Genomic DNA, 23,140 nt, shown 5'->3' with positions numbered 1-23,140 from the left:
CACACCTCTGGCTCGTGCCACAACCCCCGTCCATTACGAAGATGCCAGCAACAGGGATGTCAAGGATAAGTCCCACAAGATGGCTGCCTGGGTGCCCAGGTCGTGGGGCCCGGCGGGCAGGCCGTGCGCCAGCTGTGGAGATCTACACGAACGCCGCAAGTGCCGATTCCGCGACGTCAAATACAGGGCCACATCGCCAAGGCTTGCCGCACATCCATGAAGGGATCTCGCCCACAGGGCCCTGGGAAGAAAGATGGCGCCATTGAGCCCATCCACGAGTTGTCCGACGAGGACGCCACGCCACTCTGCCAGTGTCCAGAGTGTGGAACTTCACAAGGTCCATGGCATCCAGAAAGTCTCCATCACCATCCTGATCGAGGGCACCCCGTGCGTGATGGAGGTCGACTCTGGGTCGACTCTCTCTATTATCTCAGCGGATACCTTCCGCGCCCTGGGCGTGCATGCGAAACTCCCCAAGCTCCAGCCAACAGACATCGTCATCACCGACTACCAGCAGTGCAAGGTGCCGGTCCGGGGCGTCACCTACGTTTGCATCCAGCACAAGCAAGCCTCACACTGCCTCCATCTGGTCGTCGTCGACAGGCCTCGCGCCAGCCTCCTGGGACTCGAGTGGTTCCTGGCCCTGGGGATCCACCTGGTGGGGGTGAATTATGTCAGCCAGACCCAACTCGACTCCGTCTGGTCCGAATTCGAGGATGTGTGGAACGCTCCACTAGGTTGCTACAAGGGGCCGCCTGTCCGGCTGCATATCGACCCCGCCGCTGCGCCCATCCACCTCAAGCCCCGTTGGGTCCCCATCGCTCTCAAGGACAGGATTGACGTGGAGCTGGATCGCCTTGTCGCACAGGGCGTCCTGGAGCCCGTCCCCAACGCCAGGTGGGAGACACCGATCATGACACCACTGAAAGCTAACGGGGACGTCCAGTTCTGTGCGGACTATAAGTGCACCATTAACAAGGCACTCCAGAGTCATGCCTACCTGGTGCCCGCCGTCAGCCATCTCCTGGCATCCCTCACTGGAGGCCGCGTCTTTGCGAAGCTAGACCTTGCCCAGGCTTACCAGCAGCTGCCAGCTGACGCCACATCCGCGGACGCACAGACTATTGTCACACACCGGGGCACGTTCTGGGTGACTTGCCTACAGTTTGGGGTCAGCACGGCCCCTGGCATCTTCCAGAACTTAATGGAGGACCTCCTCAAGGGCTTACAGGGCATCGTACTGTACTTTGACGACGTCCTGGTCCCCGGCAGATCGGAGGGTGAGCTTCTGGAGCATGTCCGCCGGGTCCTCGGCCATTTCCGGGACGCCGGCCTCACCGTGAAGCACGAGAAATGCCAGCTGGGCCTTGCTGCAAGTGGAATTCCTGGGCTACTTGATCGACGCCGACGGGATCCACCCCACGCCCGCCAAAGTTACGGCCATCCACAGAACCCCCAGCCCAAGAGCAAGCAGGAACTCCAGGCGTTCCTGGGACTCTTGAACTTTTATCACGCCTTCCTGCCCAACAAGGCGTCAGTCGCGGAGCCCCTGCACCGGCTCCTCGACAAGGCTACCCCGTGGTCATGGGGCAGGCCACAACAGCATGCTTTTGAGGCCGCCAAGGGCCTGCTGTCTTCCTCCAGCCTGCTTGTGCATTTCGATGAGCGGCTGTCGGTCATTTTGACCTGCGATGCCTCACCATATGGCATTGGCGCTGTCCTTAACCACCAGTTGCCGGACAGTCGGGAGGCCCCGATCGCGTACTCCTCCCAAACTCTCTCTCTTGCGGAGCGCAACTATGCCCAGATCGACAGGGAGGCTCTTGCCGTCGTGAAAAAATTCCACGATTTCGTGTACGGCCGGCCCTTCTTCATTGTCTTGGACCACAAGCCTCTCCTGGGCCTGTTCGTGCCGGATCACCAGACGCCGCAGATCCTGTCTCCCCGCATGCTCCACTGGTTGATCTTTTTGAACATGTACAACTTCTGCCTCCTGCACCATCCCGGGAAGAGCATCGGCAATGCGGACGCCCTCAGCCGTTTCCCTGTTGAGGGGTCCGACCCTGACCCATCCCCAGCCTACAACGTCCTGCAGCAGGAAACGCTGCTGGAGCCTCCCCTCCACGCTTCGGACATTGCCGCCCATTCCGCAAAGGATTGCACCCTCGCCCGGGTCCTCAACTGGGTGGGGAAGGGGTGGCCGGCATTCCGGCCAGAAGAGGAATTTAAGCCATTCGCCACCTGCCAACACGAGCTGTCCATCCACAAGGGGTGCCTGCTTTGGGGGAGCCACATCGTCCCGGCCAAACTCCGCACAAGAGTTCTGGAAGCCCTGCATGCCTGTCACCCAGGAATCGTCTGAATGAAGGCATTCGCAAGAAGCTAAGTGTGGTGGCCAGGCATCGACGCCGCAGTGGAGGAATGGGTGAAGCGATGCAATCCCTGTCAGGAGTCGCGACCAGAAATGCAGCGAGCACCGACCCAACGCTGGGAGTCGACACCCCCCCCGGTCCTGCATTCACATTGACTTTGCGGGACCCTTTCAGGGCAAGACATTCCTAGTCATCGTGGACTTCTACTCCAAGTGGTTGGAAGTGGTGGCCGTCGCCTCCATGACCTCCCGAGTGGTCGTCCGGGTGCTACGCCCGATCTTCACAACACACGGCCTGCCAGAAACAGTGGTCTCGGACAACGGGACTCAATTTACGTCGGCCGAGTTCCAGGACTTCATGGACAGGAACTTCATTCGCCACGTGACCTCAGCGCCATTCCACCCCTCCACCAACGGGCAGGCCGAACGAATGGTGCAAACGACCAAAGCCGCGTTGAAGCGCATAGCCCATGGGGACTGGGACACATGACTGGCGGACTTCCAACACATCACGCCCTGCACAGCGACAGGCAGGAGTTCTGCGGAGCTCCTAACAGACCGCCGCCCTAAGACCCTGCTCAACCGACTCCACCCAGACTACCGCCCCCAGAGTCGTGGAACAGGAGGAACCGGTCTACGTTCGAAACTATGACACTGGCCCAGCCTGGATTCTGGCCACGGTCCAGGACGCAACGGGCCCGGTGTCATACACGATCACCACCCCGGAAGGTCGACTCTTGCGGCAACACATCAAGCAACTGCGCCGCCGCCCGGCAGATGTGCCCGACTCGGTTGCCGCCCCAGCGACGCCGACACTTCCCATCTCCGCGGAGCAAGAGCAAGCTGCGACGGCAGAAGCTGAGCTCTCCGGGGACCAGCCCCTGCCGTGCGAAATGGACACCTCCACAGACCAAGGCAAGGGTGCGACGGGCGCCAAAACCGAAACCGTCCCAGTGCTGGCAGAACAACCAACGATCCCCGTCCCAGCGCCGTGCCGTTCCCAGCAGGCACAGTCGCGCCCAAGCCATCTTAAGGACTTCGTATGTTAAGAGGGCCACTCGAACTTAGGGGGAGAGGGGTGCTATGTATGTATGGATGTATGGATGTGAATCAGTGTGGGTAAGCAGGGGAAACCCGGCTGAGCTTGGGATTCTCCAAGGCTCCTAAACCTGTGTGTACCCATTGGTTACTGGGTGTCGTGAGTCAGCCTGAGAGTTACTCTTCAGAAGAAGAGGAGGCGGCAGAACAAGCCCTCACTCCCTCTGAAGAGATAACACAGGAACAGCAAGACTGGGCCTCTGAGCCAGAAGACCGGCCGGCTGAAACAAGAGAACAGGAACAGGGAAGAGAACGCCTTTCACCTTCAGGGTCTCCTCCACCAGTGGAGAGAAGAAGAGTAAAAGGTAGAATGGCATTGCAGCAAAGGAGAAAGTCGGCCCGGCTTTTGGACAAAAGACGTAAGTTGGCGCAGGAGGAATCAGAGTCTGAAGCTGACAGTTGAGCTGAAACACCTGGAGAGTCACGGAGGCAATATAAGCAAGACTGACCGTTAAGTGCCTCGTGGGAGCAAATGTTATTGCATTCTTGAGAAGCTTCATTTGGAGTCCGGTTTGCCGTGGTGTTGAACTTGGAAGAAAGCAGTGGCCTGCAGCCAAGACCTTAAGGACGAGGAGCTTGTGTCTGTCTGTGACCTTGTTCCTGTATGGTGAGTATACTGTTTCTGTCATTAAGGAGCTGCCGGCCCCTCCCGGCAAGAGTAAAATACGCGTCAGGCTCTGCTTCCTTTAGCACCGATACATTGCTGTGTGGAAAGCAGAGACTCAGACCTGCCTGTACGCAACACTGGGGGTTGTCCCCCCCCCCAATCACGGTCTGGGGGGGAGTGGCCGCAGGCAGCCAGGGGGGCATATAAGCAGGGTCTGCCCACTGTAGTTCTAGTTCTGTTCTTGTTCTCAATAAAGCTGTTGTTGGAACTCCATCTCTGACCTTGTGTGTCCTCCCCCACGCAGACTTAACAAACTGCACTCTCATTTGCTTGTGTCTTGGCTCATACCTGCGAGTGAGCAGCTGAGGAACATAAATTGTGGAACTCCCTGCCCCAGGATGTGGTGATGGCTGCCAACTTGGAAGGCTTGAAGAGGGGAGTGGACATGTTCATGGAGGAGAGAGCTATTCATGGCTACTAGTCAAAATGGATACCAGTCATGATGCATACCTATTCTCCTCCAGTATCAGAGGAGAGAATATTAACCTATTATATTAAGTGCTGTGGAGCACAGGCAGGATAATGCTGCTGCAGTCATCTTGTTGGTGGGCTTCCTTTCTTTTCCTTAGATTTAACAGCCATTGGCTATTCATCAACCATTTCACACTTTAAAAAGGGAAAATGTAATTTAATTTTTCCTTGACACTATAAAGAGAAAAGCTGCCATATCTCTCACACAATTGACTGATCTACTTGACAGCAGATAACACAGTATCCGCTTCTCAGAAAGTGTCTTTAGCTGTTTTATCCAGGGAGTGATATATTTATTTTGTGCAATATTATTTTGTGGACATGCTAAAACAATGTGGGCTAGGGAGTCTATTTCATCCGGACAAAATGGGCATTTTCGTTCTTCTTCAGTAATTTTAGTATATCACCCTTGGGTCTCGGCTGAGTCTAGGGCATTACATCTCGCCAATAAGAAAGCTCGTCTAAACTTATGAATTTCTAACCAGTGGAAATAGTCTGGCAAGGAGAAAGTTCTGTTGAAGGGTATCTGGAAGAAGCGAGGTGAACATTTACGATTTGCATCCTTAAACACTAAGGACCAATCATCATTTAAGATCTTATTTTGTAATTGTTTACAGCTTGCTTTCTGAGTACTATTCCTTGCAGTTTTCAGTCGCTCTATTGGAAGGGAAAATCTTTTGTCTAACCTACTAGTCCAAGTGGACACAGAGATATCTGAGATTAACACCTGAAACATGTCAGGAGCTGCTGATGACTCAAAGAGGGACTTGTCGGGCCTCGGTCTGATCCAGCATGGCTTTTCTTATGTCCTTATGTTTTTATGTAATCACTGCCACCACCACCCCACTGGCCAGATCAAGCAACGGAGCTACTGCCAGAAGCCAGCTGCCCGAACCTGGGACATAGTGGCCCAAAGCGGCCATTGCTGAGCTGGCTGCTTGAGCCCCAGACAGGGCGGGCATGAGAGACTCACGGCGAGCGGTAGGGGCCTGCTCTTTTTCTTCTTTTCCCCCTTCTCTTGGGAGGGGGCTGTGGGCAATCAGCCCCCCACTCAGCAAAGGGCCCGGGTCAGCAGCCTCTGTTATCCATTGGATAAGACCACCCCTGTACCAAAGCTCTCTTTGTGGCCACTGACTCTCATTTGCCTGTGTCTTGGCTCATACCTGCGAGTCAGCACCTGAGGCACATAACGAAGATTCTGTGCTGGGTACCAGAGAATACTGCTCTAGGGGCTCCAGGTGTTCAAAGTGTCATCTGGTTCAAACTGTGTAAGAGGGACTCATGTGAGAATTTTGTTTGCAGAAGATGAGTTTTTCAGTAGATGATTCTAGACTACCTAACTGTCACTAATCCCAAAAGCAAGGCAGAGATGGATCGTGGGCTCAGCTGCTGTGCTGATTCCTTTATCCTCACAATAGAAATGCCAATGGCAATCTTCTTCCTGCTTGCCACAGCATCTTATTTTTTAATCAAAGCAATACATTATAAACAAAGACAGCACATATCAAAGGTGCTAATATTAATTACAAAATTGTACCAACAAATGCATTTGAGTAATGAGAGGGTGACAGTTTTGAATGAAGATATTTTTATCATCTCATATTTTATCATCAAAAACCATGGGACTAAGGAAAGCCACTCAATAAGAATACAGATAAAGATCTTTTTCATGCTTAGAGCTAGAAGTAAAAAAAATATTCTAACATTGACTTGTATACTGGGACTTTCAGAAAGTAACAGCAAAATGGTTGTTTAACTTGAATGTCAAAAATTGTTTATACTTTCCAGGGTGCCCTGTTCTTAAATATTCAGCCTAACAGGATTTAATGCATTCCTCTGCCAGTGTGGTGTAGTAGTTAAGAACAGTGGACTCTAATCTGGAGAACCAGGTTTGATTCCCCACTTCTTCACATGAGCTGCGGACTCTAATCTAGTAAACCAGGTTGGTCTCCCCACTCGTACACATGAAGACAGCTGGGTGACCTGGGGCTAGTCACAGTTCTCTTCAAGACTCTCAGCCCCACCTACCTCACAAGGTGTTTGTTGTGGGGAGAGGAAGGAAAGGAGATTGTAAACCGGTTTGATTCTCCATCCGGTTTGATTCATCCATCCAGCAGAATTAGGTTGTGGAAGTGGAAAATGCCTTCTAATGGATCTCTCCAACATCATAGGGTGATGAAGGATGCTGCAATAGGAGAAAAGCATGAGTGGAGCAATTCCCACAGGTAGCAGTGGGACAGTCAAGAACTAGCTCCCATTGACTGATTAGTACAGGAGCAGAAAGCAGCAATATTTTGGTGCTACTGAAGCCTTTCCCAACAGCAAGCCCTATATATATATATATTTAATTAATGCACAATATCTCAACAGAACTAGCAAAAGAATCAATGCTTGAATCCTTACAATGAACAAAACTTTTGCGGAGTAATGAGAAGAACAGCCTTTTACTTCATCTTTCACTGTTGTGATGAAACATAATAATTCCTGTACCAACTGATTGCATGGGATTTCACTAGACGTTGCACAGCAGTCCCTTCCCACATTTCACTCTTGACATGAGAGCCACGGCGGTGGCTCCATGAAACCAGGACAGTGCCAGCACAGGCGAGTGTCACACTGCAGCATCTCTCATGCAGGCCACGTATCATGAGAAGGAGGCCTGAGTCTCTCCGAGAAGAGCCCAACCGCATCCCTCTAAAATAAAATAATGCAACCTAACTTACCTGATACCATTTCATCAAAGCTGGATTTAGCTTCAGGAAGCCTCAGCAAGGACTTTGGTGTGAAGATAATCAGCTGCAAAAGGGGCAGTGTTAGAGCTCTTACGTGTTGCCATCATTCCTGACATTCAGACAAAATTATTTGGTATACAGAAAGGGATGCCTTATTCTATAAAATAAATAGTGCACAGACTGCCTGGAAATGAACCAAAGTGAAAGCACCCCTAACCTAGAGGTCTCTTTTCTGACAAAACTCACTGAGATTTGGACAATTAAGCTGTATGGGCAAAAGTATTAAACCACTGGCCAAAATGTTAAAAGTCCAAAAGTTTATTCAGCTACTGGAATATTCAAATTGTTTTAGAAAGCCATACTGGGATTCTTAGACCACCAAGGAAGGCTCTGCAGAGAAAGGCAATGGCAAACTACCTCTGTTTGTCTCTTGCCTTGAAAGCCCCTTGCTACGGTTGCCATAAGTCAGTTGCGAATTAACAACACTTAAGTACGCATGTACCGGGATTCATACAATTCAGAAAACAGGTACAGAATATCAAATTACATAAAAGAAGTAAACGTTCACATTTTTCCTGTGCATTTGGGTTTGTTTTTTTCTTATACAAGGCAATCCAAAAGATTTGCATGCATTTTTCAGGGGCAAAGTGCCTTTGCCAACCCACTCATTTAAGTCTCAAATAGATCCAAACATCATTATGTCACAGCGAAAATGCTGCAGCATCACAATTATGACAAAAGCACACACAGTTCTCTACTTACAGGTTTTCTAAATGGCAGCAAGATCTGCCTTCGAAGAACGTGGAAGTAATTGGCTGGAGTTGAACAGTTTACCACAATCCAATTACAGTCATAGAGCTGGGAAACCTCAAAATCGCCATCAAATTGCTGAAGAGGGATACATTAGAGACATTAGGAAATCAGCCGTTGTTTTCATCATCACATCTGTTATAGCCACTTACATTCTCCACACTTTTATATTTTGTAAATACTAATCGCTGCAAAGTCATTCTAACCCAACAGCATGAAAAGTTCAGCCATGACAAATCTAGCTAGGCCAGGTTCAAGGCTAACAGCCCATTCCTGAGAGCTGCAGCGGCCGGGGACAGCGTGGGCGTGGCAGTGCAGCGGCACTCCAAAGAGGTTTCACCACTGAAAATAGCAATGCTGTGCCAACAAAAAAAAGGTGGCAGAGCACCGCTGTTGCTTGTGGGGGGGGGGGGCATTCCCAGGCTGAAAGAGGTTAGGAAGCTGCCTATCAGCAGCTCCGTCCTCCAGAACGCCCCGGGAATGTCTCCCAGGACACTGGTGCGAGGACTTGCGCTGGCAGGACGCAGCAGTCCAGGGGAGCCGACGTAAGTGCCCCAATGCCTGCGGTCATGGCGCTTCCTAAGCCCATTCGGCCCCCAAGCTCAGGAATGGGCTGTAAATCTGTAAACTACATATACTCATCCTCTAAACTTGACTGTGTCTGGCAAAAGAGGCAGGATATAGCACACAGTTTTCCTAAACTCCAATGAAATGAAAATAAATGCCACAAAGGGGACATTACAGAGAAGAATGGAATGGCCAGTGCGTTGCACGGGGAGGCAGGAAGCCAGCAAATATGACAGATCTACTTACTGGAAAAGCATCAGAGTCATCATTATTCATCTGAAGGAACCTCTCCGGCCTGGCTGAAGAATGTTCTGGACCCTGATAATCACATCATTTGGAAGAAAACATGTTTAGGTGCCTGTGAAGAACCTCTACCACTTGTCATGAATGCCTCAAGAGCTAGGAGGGTGCACTGGGATATGCCATACCCGCCCCCCAAAGCCAAAAAAAGTGGCTTTTTAATGGAGCCAAAAAAGCAAAGCCGGGAAAAAGCCGATTTTTTTCGGATTCCCCCCTCCCCCGGCTTTCTTGGGTCCATTATATTTGCGGGGCTCAGGTGGGGGGTTGTGGTAGAGCCACTCTCCTTACAAGAATACCTATGTTTGGTAAACATTGAGTAAGAGGGTCAAATTTTATGGGCCCTCAAAAGGGTGCCCTCATCGGTCCTCCATTGGAAACAATGGAGGAAAATTTGTGAGCCCATAAAATTGGGGGCCCCTTACCTTCACCAAATCAGAGATTCTTTTTTTTTTTAATTTTTTTATTGATTTTTATAATAAATCCAAAAAAAAGAAAAAAAATAAAATAAAAAATATACATAATAATAATAAAATAAAAATACATAGAGCGTACAGTTCTGTTATTACACTGTTCATATAAAAACATATATTGTTAATATTGTTCTACATATATTGTTATACATAATTTGTTATACATATAAGGATATATATTACGCCCTACTTCAAAAATCCACCACCCACCACAGTGCCCATCACCAATGGACTTCCGATGGGGTTTGTTGACTAATAAAAAAAAAAATCACATTGTTATACATTAATTAAAATCACATTATACTATAATTCGTTAACTATATTTTTAAAATCCGTTTTTGCCGATTTATCCCAGTATGCAGCGGCCTTTGACCACCTAATTTTAAATTCCTCCCTATCTTTACCATGTAAGGATACTGTAATTTTGGCCATCCGCATATACAACCATAATTTTTCTCTCCATTCTCTAATTGAAGGTTACCAAATCAGAGATTCTTGTAAGGAGAGGCAAGAATGGTGGGGAAATTTGTCTCAGCTCGATTCTCTGGTCTAAAATTGCTTGATTGGAATCAAGCAACTTTAGACCAGAGAATTGAGCAGAGACAAATTTTCCCACTATTCTCACAATGGTGGGGATTTTTTTCAGCGACATTGTTCTCTTTAGGGAGTTTTTGCGGGGTTCTGGGGGGTGGTTTCTGAGGTAGAGGCACCAAATTTTCAGTGTAGCAGTAGGTGCCTCTCCTTACGAGAGCCCCCAAGTTTGGGTCAGGGGGTCCAATTTTATAGGCACACAGTTTTCCTCCATTTGGGGCCCCATAAAATTAGACCCCTTGATCCACTCTTCGCCAAACTTGGAGGTTCTTGTAAGGGGAGTCACCAGCAGCAATGCTGCAAATTTGGTGGCTCTACCTTAAGTGGGGGGGAAAAACAGAGCCCCGCGAAGATTTCCCGTAGGGTTTATTGACCTGAAAATTTTCAGATATTCGAAAAAAGCCAGGGGGGAAATCCATATCAGTATAGGGATTCCGCTTTTTTCAGATTTCCCAAAATTTATTGGTTTATTAAATCGGAATCCGAAAAATATGGGGGGGGGGAATGGTATTCACCCCTATGAGGCGTCATTTGCCTGCCTCTCACAACACAGAGGAACCAGCCCAGCTTCCATGATATTATCCCACCTACTCACAAAAGAGAGCTACATGGCCCCAGAAGATAACATTACTTTAAAGAGATACCATAGTAGTATGCCTGACTTGGAATGAACTGTACAGAAATTGAAAGAGAACTTGAATAGCTGTCCGATTAAAGAAGAAGAAAAATGAAGATCCAGGACCAATTCTGCTTGCTAAGTTACCCCTTAACTAAACTTGTTGACTTCAATGGGCTTAGAAGGGTGTAACTGCTTGGGATGTTATTGTTAATGTGGAAGCAGTTATTAAGCATGAGTCATACATGCTGTAGTAGTGCTTATGCTCATGCAATGCGCTTATGGTACATGCAGCCTGACCCTAATGTGCTCAGAAACAAGCCCCACTGATTTCAGCAGGAGTTTCTCAAATCCAAGCATCACAGGATTGCAACCTTAGCTACTAAAATCATTTCATTAGTTGTTCTCTTTTGTGGTTTGTTCTTTGTACAAAAAAATCCACAGACATAAATCTGACCCTAATAACATCCTAATGAGCCCTGTGGCACAGAAAGGTAAGCTGCAGTACTGCCGTCCAAGCTCTGCTCATGACCTGAGTTCAATCCCGATGGAAGTTGGTTTCAGGTAGCCGGCTCAAGGTTGACTCAGCCTTCCATCCTTCCAAAACTGGTAAAATGAGTACCTAGCTTGCTGTGGGTAAAGTGTAGATGACTGGGGAAGGCAATGGCAAACCACCCCATAAACATAGACTACCTAGTAAACTTTGGGATGTGACGTCACCCCATGGGTCAGTAATGACTCGGTGCTCGCACAGGGGACTACCTTTAGCTTTTAAATAATATCCTCCATTTTTTTAAAAAAAAGAGATGCCTATTTTTACAAACATATTGATCAGGGCTCAGTAATGGTTTTGATAGGCACAGGGAAATATTACTGTGACCTGCGAAAGCCTTACCATGCCTTCCATTCCGTGGGGCAGGAGTAGGACGATCCCATTGTGACGAACCCACTTGGCCTGACCGGAGCTGATAAACTGGTCGATTATGCACTGAGCTGTATTGTGAAAGTCGCCAAACTGAGCTTCCCAGCAGACAAGAGCGTTGGGACTGGCCATGGCAAAGCCGAGCTCAAAGCCTAAAAAATGCAGGAGAAGGAAATAAGTAAGACACAGTTATACTCTACTACAAGTAAGTGGGGCACATAAAGAATAAATTCTGAAGGTGAATTACAATTATAATGTAGATGCATAAGTGAAGAGTACCAGCCCATTCCTGAAGGGAGGGCTAGATCTGCAGCTTCCCAGCCACTGCAGAGCTCACAAGGTGGGGTAGAGCAGGTTATAAGAATGATAGATAGATAAATAAATAAATATATAAATAAAAGAAAAGGCATTTCAAACAAGAAAATGGGGAAATGCCCCCATAGAACAAAGCGAGGCTATGCCACCAAAAAAGGGGGGCGCAGCAACACTGTGGTGTGAGGGGGCGATTCCAGGGTGAAAGGAACCCCAGGAACCGGCGTGGGCTTTCCCTTATGGGAATTCCCTACTGGAATGGCTGTGTTGGTTAGGGCAGCTCTACAGCTCCCTGGCACCGGCGTGTTTGCCCCTGGGACGACATAAGTACCCATTATCCTGGGTTAAATGGGCACTTACACCGGCGCAGGGTCACACCAGCACCTAAGGAGCTTTGCCCCCTCCCCCCCTTCAGGATTGCAGCCTACGTCTTGTCAGCTCTGGATCACCAGGTAAATCCCACAAACGAACTCCTAGGCAGGTTTTCCATAGGAAGTTGTTTATTGAGAAAATAAGCACAGTGGTAAGCAGAAAGTGACTTGGGAAAAAGCAATGAGTCTAAGGGGGAATTACTGAGGGTGCAGGAACTATAATAGAAAGCAAACTTTCGGAATGGCACTTGGTTGCCACGGCAACTCAGACAGGCCCCTTCTTCCCAGGGCCAAGTTTCCAGAATAGGAGGGAGCACAGACATAACAATGCAGATGATGCACCAACAACATAGCGACCTTGGGGCTAGCACCTGGCAAGCCTCTGAACAACGTGCCTGACACGTCTCTTACATTGCGGCACTTCTATTTGAGTGGTAAACCCTCCTCTGGATCAGAAAGTGAACAGATAATACTTTTTGGAGAATTGCTAGAATCATCACAATTAACTTCTTTTTTTAAAAAATTATTAAAACAAATCAAATAAAGCCAAGGGTTGAAAACACAAATTACTAAATATAAAGACACCAAAATATCATAATCACAGTTAACTTCTCAACAACTGGTCCTCTAAAAACAGAAACAAAAGATCTAAGGAGGCCACACTCTGTGATGCTATTTTTCTTAATGAGGGAGCACAAACAGTACATAGAAGTAGTGCTTTAAAGACTTGCAAAGTCTATTGGCAAGACAGCAACTGGGCCAAAAATAGTGTGAATTTATCATGCAACTTTCCACTCTTTTAAAACTATTCTATCTACTATTCATCAATCTTTCTCTCCTTCCCTTTTCTGGTTGACAGGATACTGGAAGGGTGAGGTCATCATCACTACAACCAATTTTTAAAAGAGCCCTGCTAATTTAGACCGAAGGCCCATCTAGCCGAGCAGCCTTGCACATTACTACGGGGAAATATAATAATACAAATAATATTTAGCATTTACATAGCACTTTAGAGTGTCCAAACCACTCCATCTACATCATCCACGAATCTTTATAAGGTAGGTCCAGTGGCGACTATTATTAACCACATATTGTGGATTGGGGAGGAGGGACTTGGGTTAAGCAACAATGGTGTGCCTAATACTACCTAGGGAATTCCACAAGTAAAGCAAGAATTGAACGGGAGGCTTGACAGCCAGTGTGGAGCATTGACTAGAGCAGGGATGGGGAACCTTTTTCCTGCCAAGGGCCATTTGTGCATTTATAACATTATTCGGGGGCCATAAATAGGTGTAGATCTCCCGGGGGGGGGAGACTACAGTTTCCAGGTCTCCAGCCACCACCTGGAGGTTGGCAACCCCAGGAGAGACCACACAGAGAAGGCCTGGAGAGCGCCCCCGCTCCCTCGTCCTCCCCCCTCCCAGGCAGGAGGGCAGCCAGCGGTAGGCCTGAGCAAATGAGGCGCCAGGAGGCAGCCGATCCACAGGGAAGGAAGGGAGGAAGGAAAGAAAACAGAGAAAGAGGAAAAGGGAGGGAGGGGAAAAGAGAGAGAAAGGGAGAAAGAAATGGAGGGAGGGGGAGAAAGAAAGAAAAGGACGGAGGGAGACAGGCAAAGAGACAGTAAAAGAGGGAGAGAGGGAGAGAAAGGAGAGTGACAGAAAAAGAAGAAAAGCCTTCCCCCACACACACACATCTGTGCATGCCGGCCCCACGCGACCAGGCCCCAACCTCCATGCCTCCTCCCCCACATCCCCGGCCCCGGAGCTCCCGAGGGCCGCAGAAAATGTCCTCGGGGGCCGCATACGGCCCCCGGGCCTGAGGTTCCCCATCCCTGGACTAGAGAGATGGACTAGGATCTGGGTGGCCCAGGTTCATCATAGAATCATAAAGTTGGAAGGCACCATACTGGCCATCTAGTTCAACCCCCTGCTCAATGCAGGATCAGCCTGGTACATCCCTGACAATTGCTAGTCCAGCCTCTGCTTAAAGACTGTCAGTGAGAGGGAGCTCACCACCTTCCTAAGTAGATGATTCCACTGTCGAACAACTCTTACTGTAAAAGATTTTCCCCTAAAATTGCCTGCAATTTAAACCCATTATTGTGAGTCCTATCCTCTGCTGCCAATGGGAACAGCTCCCTACCCTCCTCTAAGTGACAACCCTTCAAATACTTAAAGAGAGCAATCATGTCCCCCTCAACCTCATCTTCTACAGTCTAAACATTCCCAACTCCCTCAGCCTTTCCTCATAGGGCTTTGTCTCCAGGCCCCTGATCATCCTAGTCACTCTCCTCTGAACCCACTCGTTTGATTCCCTGCTCTGTCATGGAAGCTTGCTGGGTGACCTTGGACCTCTTTCAGCCTAACGTACCTCTCAGGGTTGTGGTGAGAAAAAATGTAGGAAAGGAGAATGATCTCAGGCGTTTTGGGGGCCCGCTGGGGAGAAGGGCGGGGTATAAATGGAAGCTAAATAAATATAGGACCCAGCCGCTTTTTGATTTCACTATTTATGAGTTTTTCCCCTATGTATGTATCTGCCAACAGAAGACACACTTCACACATCTGAACAAGCACACTCTGGTCTACGAAAGCGGATGCCACTACATGTCTTTAAGATGTTATAAGACTCCTTTTCACTTCAGCTCCGAAAAGCTGCCCAACTGAGCTAACAAGCTGGTACGTCAATGGCAGTTCACCCATCTTTGTTTAGCTACATACCAGGTTTTAGTACAGCATTGCCTTAACCAACATCTCTCCCCCTCTCTCACCCGCACACTTAATGGCCCTGATTCAATTCCCCCTCCAGTGTTATATCTAGTTTAAAGGTTTAGAAACAGAACTTCAGTAAAATACTAATTCTGTGGCAGGAACTGGGGCATTACATAATCGGTCAGAGTGGGGAAAAAGGAGGAAAAATGTATTTTTGCCCAGTAACTCATTGAGGTAGATTAATAGCAAATGGCTACAATAGCTGTAATTGCTACGCTGCTTTGTTGTGCAGCTTCATAATACAAGACTTCAAGCAGAGCCACTGAGTTCCTGAAAACATAATTAAATATAATATTAACCAAATATTTTTTAATGACCTACCTTAACTCCAGGGTATTTCTTTTTATTTCTGCCACATAACTAAGACTAACGGTGCCTGTTAGGCAAAACCACCCCCTTTTCCCCAGCCTACTTATATTTGAATGGGTCATTCGACTTGCAAGAGAACAGATATTCCTCTGACAGCAGAAAATAACATCATACGGAGCTATTTATCTATTAGCAGGAAAGGGAGTGATGAAGAGAAAGCAGAATGGGGTGTGATATTCCACAAAAAACCCTCGAGTTCAGTTAACGGGACAATTACAAATTCTTGAGGCATAGAGAAGCAGAGGACTTTTCTGTTTCTGCTGATGGGGTGTGACCTACAGTTAACTTGTGAAAAAGAAGCTTCTCTCTCTGGGTTCAGAGGACATCTTCAGCAGCGGGTTTTGTCGCTCCTATGCTCAGGGAGGCAGGATCTAAAAATTTTTAACTTCAGCTTCCTGTCCCCTGTGCTAGGACCGCCCTCTAACGTCCAGTTCTCCTCCTGCCTCAGAGGGAGTAGCAGTTTAGATTGAGCTCTAGAGCAAAATCTTATTTTCTTTCCTATTCTTACCTACCATACTATTTTACCCTATCTACTTAACATCCCCTCCGACCCTGCACCTAATTCCCGCAGCTTCCCTCTCTCTCGCTTCCCTCTGTTGAGTCCTCGTCAAACCTTAACCTCCCGTCCCCCCCTCCTCCTCCGGGAGAAATGGTGGCAGGGGAAGAACAGCACGCTGAAGAGCTGCTATCAGGAGATGAGGAGGAGGTGGCTGGGCTTCTCTCCCCCAGAGCGGTGCGGCTGCAGGGGAAAACGAGGGGGAAAGCCGGCGAAAGCAGCCGACCGCGGGAGCGGTGGCAGGCAAAAAGAAGCACCCTTCAGAGAGTGGGGAAAATGGCACAAAGAAAGAGTGCCTGGAAAAGAGCGCCCCCGCGCCTCCCCGTTCGGCCCTTGAGGGTTACGAGGGAGAGGAGGACGCCAATTCCTGTATTGCTGGCCCCAGTTTAATTGTGTTGACCTGTTATGGACAAGAACCATTCAAAGAATGGAAATGTCTATTTTATACTATGATATAGTTTTGGTTAAGCGAGAAGGGGCTACAGATGCAGGGTTGTAAAGTATTTTATGTGACTTTATGTGATTATGTGATTATTTAGTTTTACTTTATGTATATATTTACTGTTGACTGTCCATTTTTATTAATAAAACTTTTTTTAAAAAAATAAATGGGCACCAGCAGTGTCAATGTACAAAAACCCGTGCAAGTTCATTCCACTCTTTCAGGGCACTGTGTTGCTGATCTGAAAGCCAGCATTCTTCAGTAAAGGAGCAAAGGGAAACTACATTGAGAAACATCTGAACAGTGTTGACAAAATTAGCCAGGAGTTCAACAGATCTGAATTTTCTCTATCTCCATAGCTGATAAATTGCTTAAAATAGGTCAGTAGTCTGTGTGATCACTAATTACTGCTGGTGGGAATAATCACCGTGCATATTTTCATACTTTTCGACTTTTGCCTAGAAATGTCACAAATTAGGACTTTAATTGTTTGCGATTTGTTAATCTTTCTAATCTCTGTGTATTAAAAAAACCCTTGCTGACCGAGAATTCACTTCTCACACTTGACAAGCTTACACTACAATACAGATTTTAGCCTTCACAGTGCCACAAAACTGGGGAGGGAGTGTAACAGGTTCAGTCCTAGGACTCTCCAGTTAAAAGGATCAAGTAGTAGGTGATGTGAAAGCCCCTCCTTTGCCTGGGATTCTGAAGAGCCAAGGCCAGTCAACAGACACTACTGATCTTGAAAGACCAATGGTTTGACCCAGTATAAAGCAGTTTCACACGTTAAAACAAAAGGAAACATGCACTGTAATGTGAACAGGTACAGAGAATGCTTTGCTTACAAAGTACCACACTGCCATGAACACAACAATCAATATTACTGGATGATTTTTTGGGGGGGATCGGAATTTGATGAAGTAGAGATGTATTCCTAAATAAGTGATCACAGCAGTATTTTCTTAATAAACTCTGTATTTCACCTGCTACTGCCACCCCCGCTTCAATTAAGAGGGCTTGGAAGTACAGGCACGCCATTAGAAGGCAACAGCTGCATGAATATCTGAAAAGAAGAAGAGCATCAGGGGAACTCAGAGAAAGGAAGAGGAGAGATGGGGAAAGCGCACGGGGAGAATATGGAAACCAGCAGCAAGAAGGCTTTGAGATAAGCATAAAGGATTTGGGCAGGGCAGGAGGGAGGAGTGATGAACCTAGACACTGGGCAACTAGACGGGCATGTGAAGCAGGACCATAGAAGCAGAGGGGAATTTGGAGAGGATAGGAAGAAGGTACGAAGCCCAGATATCTACCTTTCCCAGGGTGCATTATGCACAGACATTTATTTGTTGGAGTGTTTCAGAGCATGCAGCAGCATCTGGCTAAGTGTGGCTCCTATGGGAGCGCTCCCTGGTGAGAGTGTTTGCAGCCACAGTGGCTGCATTCTCTGCAGAAGAACTCACAGCCCAATTCTAAACAAATGCACTTTAGCAACTACAGCTAAACTTTCAGTGAGTTCAGCCAATATATTTTTTCCCCATCCTTACTTGCATAGGGCATCAAATTCGGTAAAACGTGGCTGCTGTACACAGCTAGTGGCTTAAATTATGGATTTTAAATTGGGCTTTAAATTTCCATCCTATTAACTTTTATGGTTTTGCTGGTTTCATTATAATTTGGCATGAACAACACCAACTTGAAGGTCTTCGGGCAGAGACAGCAGCTAAGAAATACAATAAATCATTCAAATCTGTGAAAGAGACCTTAAGGGGCTGTGGCTCAGTGGTAGAGCATCTGCTTGGCATGCACAAGGTCCCAGGTTCAATCCCCAGTGAGTAGGTGAAGTGAAAGACCCCTGCCTGAGACCCTGAAGAGCTGCTGTGTGAGGGTCTGTATGCCTTTGTCTGTAAGCCTTTGTGACTCCCCCCCCCTGGACTCGTAAAAGCAGTCCAGGCCTCTTGCCTTTCCTTGGTTCAGGCGCAGCGTCTGACAGGCCCCAGGTTGGAATGTCTCTCCCCTCTTCCCACGTCCCTCCCTCGCTCTCACTGACTCCCTTCCACCAGCTATGGCCTTGGTGGGTAGATAGTACTAACAAGCTCTGTGTTCTTTGATGTTTTGTACCATGCACAATTATCTCGTAGATTCCCATAACATACGTTTGACATCTGCTTCCCTGTAGGGGTTATAATTCTGTATTTGTGAAACGGTGTTCACTTGCAACTTTACCAGTGTGCGGCCTGTATCATCTGAAGCTTCCAATTAAAGTTTCTTGTTTCTGCATGACTGTCTGAGCAAGTGATTTTATGGAGTTTGCACAGAGAGGTCAGGAACCCTCACATTAAGTTGCAAGTCTCTGCCTCGTTGACCTGCTCCTGTACCGTTCCTGGACAGCTATGGCAGGCAACGGGGATGACAATGGCAAGCCGGACGACAGCGACAAGAAGGACAACGCTGTACCCAAAAAGCCTGACCTACCCCCTTCGGAAGGGAAGTCGACTGAGAAGACGCCCAGTGGAGCTGACTCAGGGTCAGGTTTGGGTGCAAAGTCCAAGCAGACTCGCTTGGAGAGCTGGCTGGAATCTCCCCGGCATTGGTCGCTCCCGCAGAGCAGCGCGCAGTCAAGACGGACTGCGGTTCACGGGTTGGGGCTCGAGGACGATCCCGCCCGAAAGGAAGCCCTGCTGCTTTACCAGATGGATGAGGAGCGGCAGCGCTGGCAGGGAGAGCGCCAGGAGTTACTGGACGGGTGGATACCATGAGCGCAGTGATGCTGGATATGGCCCAAGCCTTGGACGAACTGAAGGCTCAGACTCCACCCGTGGCTCCGCCGGACGGAGGGCAACAGCCACCCGTGGCCCCCGTACCTCCCATCCGTCCCGCTCCACCGGTCCGCCGAGATTTGAAAATCACGTATGACGGGTCGAGTGACCAGCTGACGTTTTTTATGGTGCAAGTGGACATTTTTATGCGCGAACAGGCCCGGACTTTTACCTCGGAAGAATCCCGGGTCCAATATGTGGCGTCCCTCCTACAAGGTGAGGCGGCCGCCTGGATGGTACAGCAGTATGAGCTCCGCTCCCCGGTCTTGCGAAGTCTCGATGACTTCATGGTCGCCCTTCGACACCGTTTCGAGGACCCGCATTTGGGTGAGCGAGCAAAAACTGCCTTACAACAACTGCACCAAGGGACTAAATCTGTCACGTAGTATGCTAGCGAATTTCAGTCGCTCTCGAGTTGAATTTTGGACTGGAGTGAAGCTACCAGGGTGCAGTGTTTCCGCGAAGGTTTGAACCCGGAATTGCAACACTGGGCCTTCATGCAAGGTAACCCTCCCGATGTGGAAGGGTGGGTCCGTCACGCCGCGGACATCGAAAACCGAAAGCAACTGTTGCTCCTGTCCCGACAACGCACCGGACGGGAGGCCAAGACCCGTGGAGACAGGCCCGGCGGTCCGAAGGACTCTCGTCCCCCCTTGGGGGGAGGGCCCTCCGCGACCGAACGCCGCAAACGCTTTGAGAGCAGGGTCTGTCTCGTTTGCGGGGGTAAAGGACATTTTGCTTCTCAATGCCCTTCGCGACCCAGACGTCCGGGACCGTCTCGTCCGGCAACGGCCGAACCTGAGAAGCCCCCTCCCGAGGGGCAACCTCGCCGCCGGAGCGGCGCACCGGGCCGCCGGAGCACACCCTCGGCCTTGCACGCACGCACCGAGATCGAAGCCTCGGGCTCTCACAGCCCATCGGGGCCACGGATTACAAATGAAGCCTTTGACTCATCGGAGTCACGGATTACAAATACCGCAGTTGCTTCCTCCAGCGAGGAGGAAGACTGGGACGCGCCGGCAAAAAACGCCGTCGGCCTGCTGTAAAGGGGGCTCCTCAGCAGGCCGCCCCGAACGTTGTGCAAGGAGCTCCACTGATGGTAAGCGCTCAGGAAGACAATGTGTATGTAAAGGTCAATCTCTCACTGCCTAAAAGGGGCCCCACGTTAAAATTTACAGCCCTAGTTGACTCGGGTTGTGCCCGCACCCTGATAAGCGAAGAGGCTGCCCGACAATTACGCGTAAAGCGAAAGCGGCTACCTGAACCCATCCGCTTTTCCCAGATGGATGGCAGTGACTTTAAAAAAGGACCTGTGACTCACCGCACCGCGGCGGTCGTCATGGCTATAGGGGAGCATTGGGAACGACTTTATTTTACCATTGCCCCCATCACCGCACCCGTTGTGTTAGGGATGAATTGGTTACTGGGGCACAATCCTTCCATAGACTGGGTCGAGCGGACGCTCACTTTTCCCCATGTGAGTTTCATGATAAAGACCGAGTACTCAGCACTCCCGCAGCCGCCCTCGTAGGGGCCCCTTCTATCGGACTTCCACTGCCCCAGCTCCCCAAAGAGTATTCCCAGTTTGCCGATGTGTTTGACGTGCGGGAATGTGACGAATTACCCCCCCACCGGGAGACGGACTGTGCTATTGAAATAGTGGGGGATGGCAAATTATCCAAGGGGAAGGTCTACCCCATGAGTCCAAATGAAAAGGCGGTGTTGCGAGACTATTTGGACACCAACCTAGCGCGGGGCTTTATCCGCCCGTCTAAGGCTCCATACTCGGCCCCCGCCTTCTTTGTCAAGAAAAAGACGGGAGACTTAAGACTGTGTATTGATTTCTGTAGACTGAATGCGGTCACTCAGTCTAATGCATACCCCCTCCCTCTCATTCCAGACCTTCTCACACAATTGAAAGAGGGCCGAATCTTCACCAAATTGGATTTGGTGGAGGCTTACCACCGAGTCCGCATACGAGAAGGGGACGAACCAAAGACTGCCTTCTCCAGTTGTTTTGGAATGTTTGAGTATTTGGTGATGCCGTTTGGACTTTCGGGGGCTGGGAGTGTGTTCATGCAATTAATTAATGAAGTGCTCCATGATTTATTGTTCTGCGGGGTGGTGGTTTTCCTGGACGATATCCTCATTTATACGGAAACCATGGAGGAGCACGTACAACTGGTGCGCGAGGTGCTGCAGCGGCTGCGCGAGCACAAACTGTTTGCTAAGGTTTCTAAATGTGATTTCCATCAACCCTCCATCACTTTCTTGGGCTATGTGATTTCCCATCAGGGCTTAGAGATGGATCCCGAGAAAGTTCGGGCGGTAATGGAGTGGGAACCCCCCACCACGCGCAGACATTTACAGCAGTTTTTGGGCTTTGCTAACTTTTACCGAAACTTCATCCCTAACTTTGCCCAGGTAGCGCTCCCTCTCACGTCGCTCCTGCGCACAAAAGGGAAAGGGGCGGGAGCCACTTTGCCCTCTGCTAGGCTGCAATGGACTTCGGACTGCCAGCAGGCTTTTGATACGCTCAAGCTGCTTTTCTCGTCCGAACCCGTTCTCGCGCACCCAGATTGTGAAAGACCTTTTGTGGTCCACGTTGATGCCTCTGATGTTGCCATGGGGGGGGGGCTCTTGCAACGGGACGAGAACGGTCAGTTGAGACCATGTGCCTATTTTTCCAAAAAATTCTCCCAATCCGAAATCAACTGGGCCATTTGGGAGAAAGAAGCCGCTGCAGTTAAACATGCCCTCACCATTTGGAGGCATTTTCTGGAAGGAGCAGAAATCCCTTTTGAGGTTTGCAGCGATCACAAGAACCTGGAGGCCTTAAAAGGGGCTAGAAAGCTTACCGCAAAACAGATTTGTTGGGCACAGTTTTTTGCCAAGTTCCGCTTTGTCCTGAAACATGTGCCAGGAAAGGACAATGCGTTAGCGGATGCTCTTTCTAGACTCCCCCAATACCGCAATGACTTTGACCGGCCGGTGGATTCCTTGTTTACCCCGGAACAGAGAGGGGAAGTCTCGGGACTTGCAGTAACCACCCGGTCCCAGTCCCACCGCCAGGATGTTCCTCCCCTCAAGGGAATCCCGGAGGCTGTTCAACAGCGGCTCCGGGACGCTTCTCTGAGGGAGGCGGATCAGCAGGTTCTCCCCGCACATCTCGACCAACAGGGCTCCTTGTGGTTGCAGGGGGGTAAGCTTTATGTCCCCGAGGTACTCCGCAAAGAGGTACTGGGAATGGTTCACGGGGCCAAACTTGCGGGACATTTTGGGTTTGTAAAGACTTTGCATTTGTTACGACGGCAATTTTGGTGGCCAGGTATGAGAGCCGATGTGGAGTTGTACGTGCGCAGCTGCCCAGTCTGCGCCACTGCCAAAAAACGGGTGGGAAAGCCACCCGGACTCTTAAAGCCTCTGGAAACCCCGACCATGCCCTGGGAAGTGATCGCCATGGATTTTATCACTGACTTACCCCCAAGTCGGGGAAAAACTGTACTGTGGGTGATAACAGACTTATTCTCTAAACAGGTTCACTTTGTTCCCTGTGCTGGACTACCATCGGCCCAGAAGTTGGCTAAACTGTTTATTAATCACGTGGTGAAGCATCATTCGATCCCGAGGAAGGTCCTCTACGACAGAGGGGCCCAGTTCGTTGCCAAATTCTGGAGGGCCTTCCTAAAAGTCATGGGGGTGGAAGAGCAAGGACTCTCTTCAGCCTACCACCCCCAGACCGACGGTCAAACCGAACGTGTCAATGCTGTAGTTGAATGCTATCTGAGATGTTATGTCAATTACCACCAGGACGATTGGGTGGACCTATTGCCCTTTGCTGAATATGCCTATAATAATGCCCCGCATTCCTCCACAGGTTTCAGTCCT

The 23,140-nt window shown here is 49.2% G+C and overlaps 1 protein-coding gene across 1 annotated transcript in view; it reads right to left on the bottom strand.

Annotated features, from left to right (window-relative positions):
• The window catches only part of OGDHL (oxoglutarate dehydrogenase L), a 109,514-nt gene that overhangs the window by 5,954 nt on the left and 80,420 nt on the right, over positions 1-23,140 (bottom strand). Inside the window, exons 16-19 of the mRNA XM_056849386.1 lie at positions 11,589-11,767; positions 8,963-9,034; positions 8,102-8,227; positions 7,331-7,403 (exon numbers count right to left, since the gene is read on the bottom strand). Of these exons, the coding sequence (XP_056705364.1) occupies positions 7,331-7,403; positions 8,102-8,227; positions 8,963-9,034; positions 11,589-11,767 (450 nt within the window). The remainder of the gene's footprint in view (positions 1-7,330; positions 7,404-8,101; positions 8,228-8,962; positions 9,035-11,588; positions 11,768-23,140) is intronic.

The sequence above is a fragment of the Euleptes europaea genome, chromosome 5, assembly GCF_029931775.1.
Source record: "Euleptes europaea isolate rEulEur1 chromosome 5, rEulEur1.hap1, whole genome shotgun sequence".
Classification (NCBI taxonomy): Eukaryota; Metazoa; Chordata; class Lepidosauria; order Squamata; family Sphaerodactylidae; genus Euleptes; species Euleptes europaea.
The sequence above is the reverse complement of the archived record's forward strand: the minus strand, read 5'-3'. Positions and strand labels throughout refer to the sequence as shown.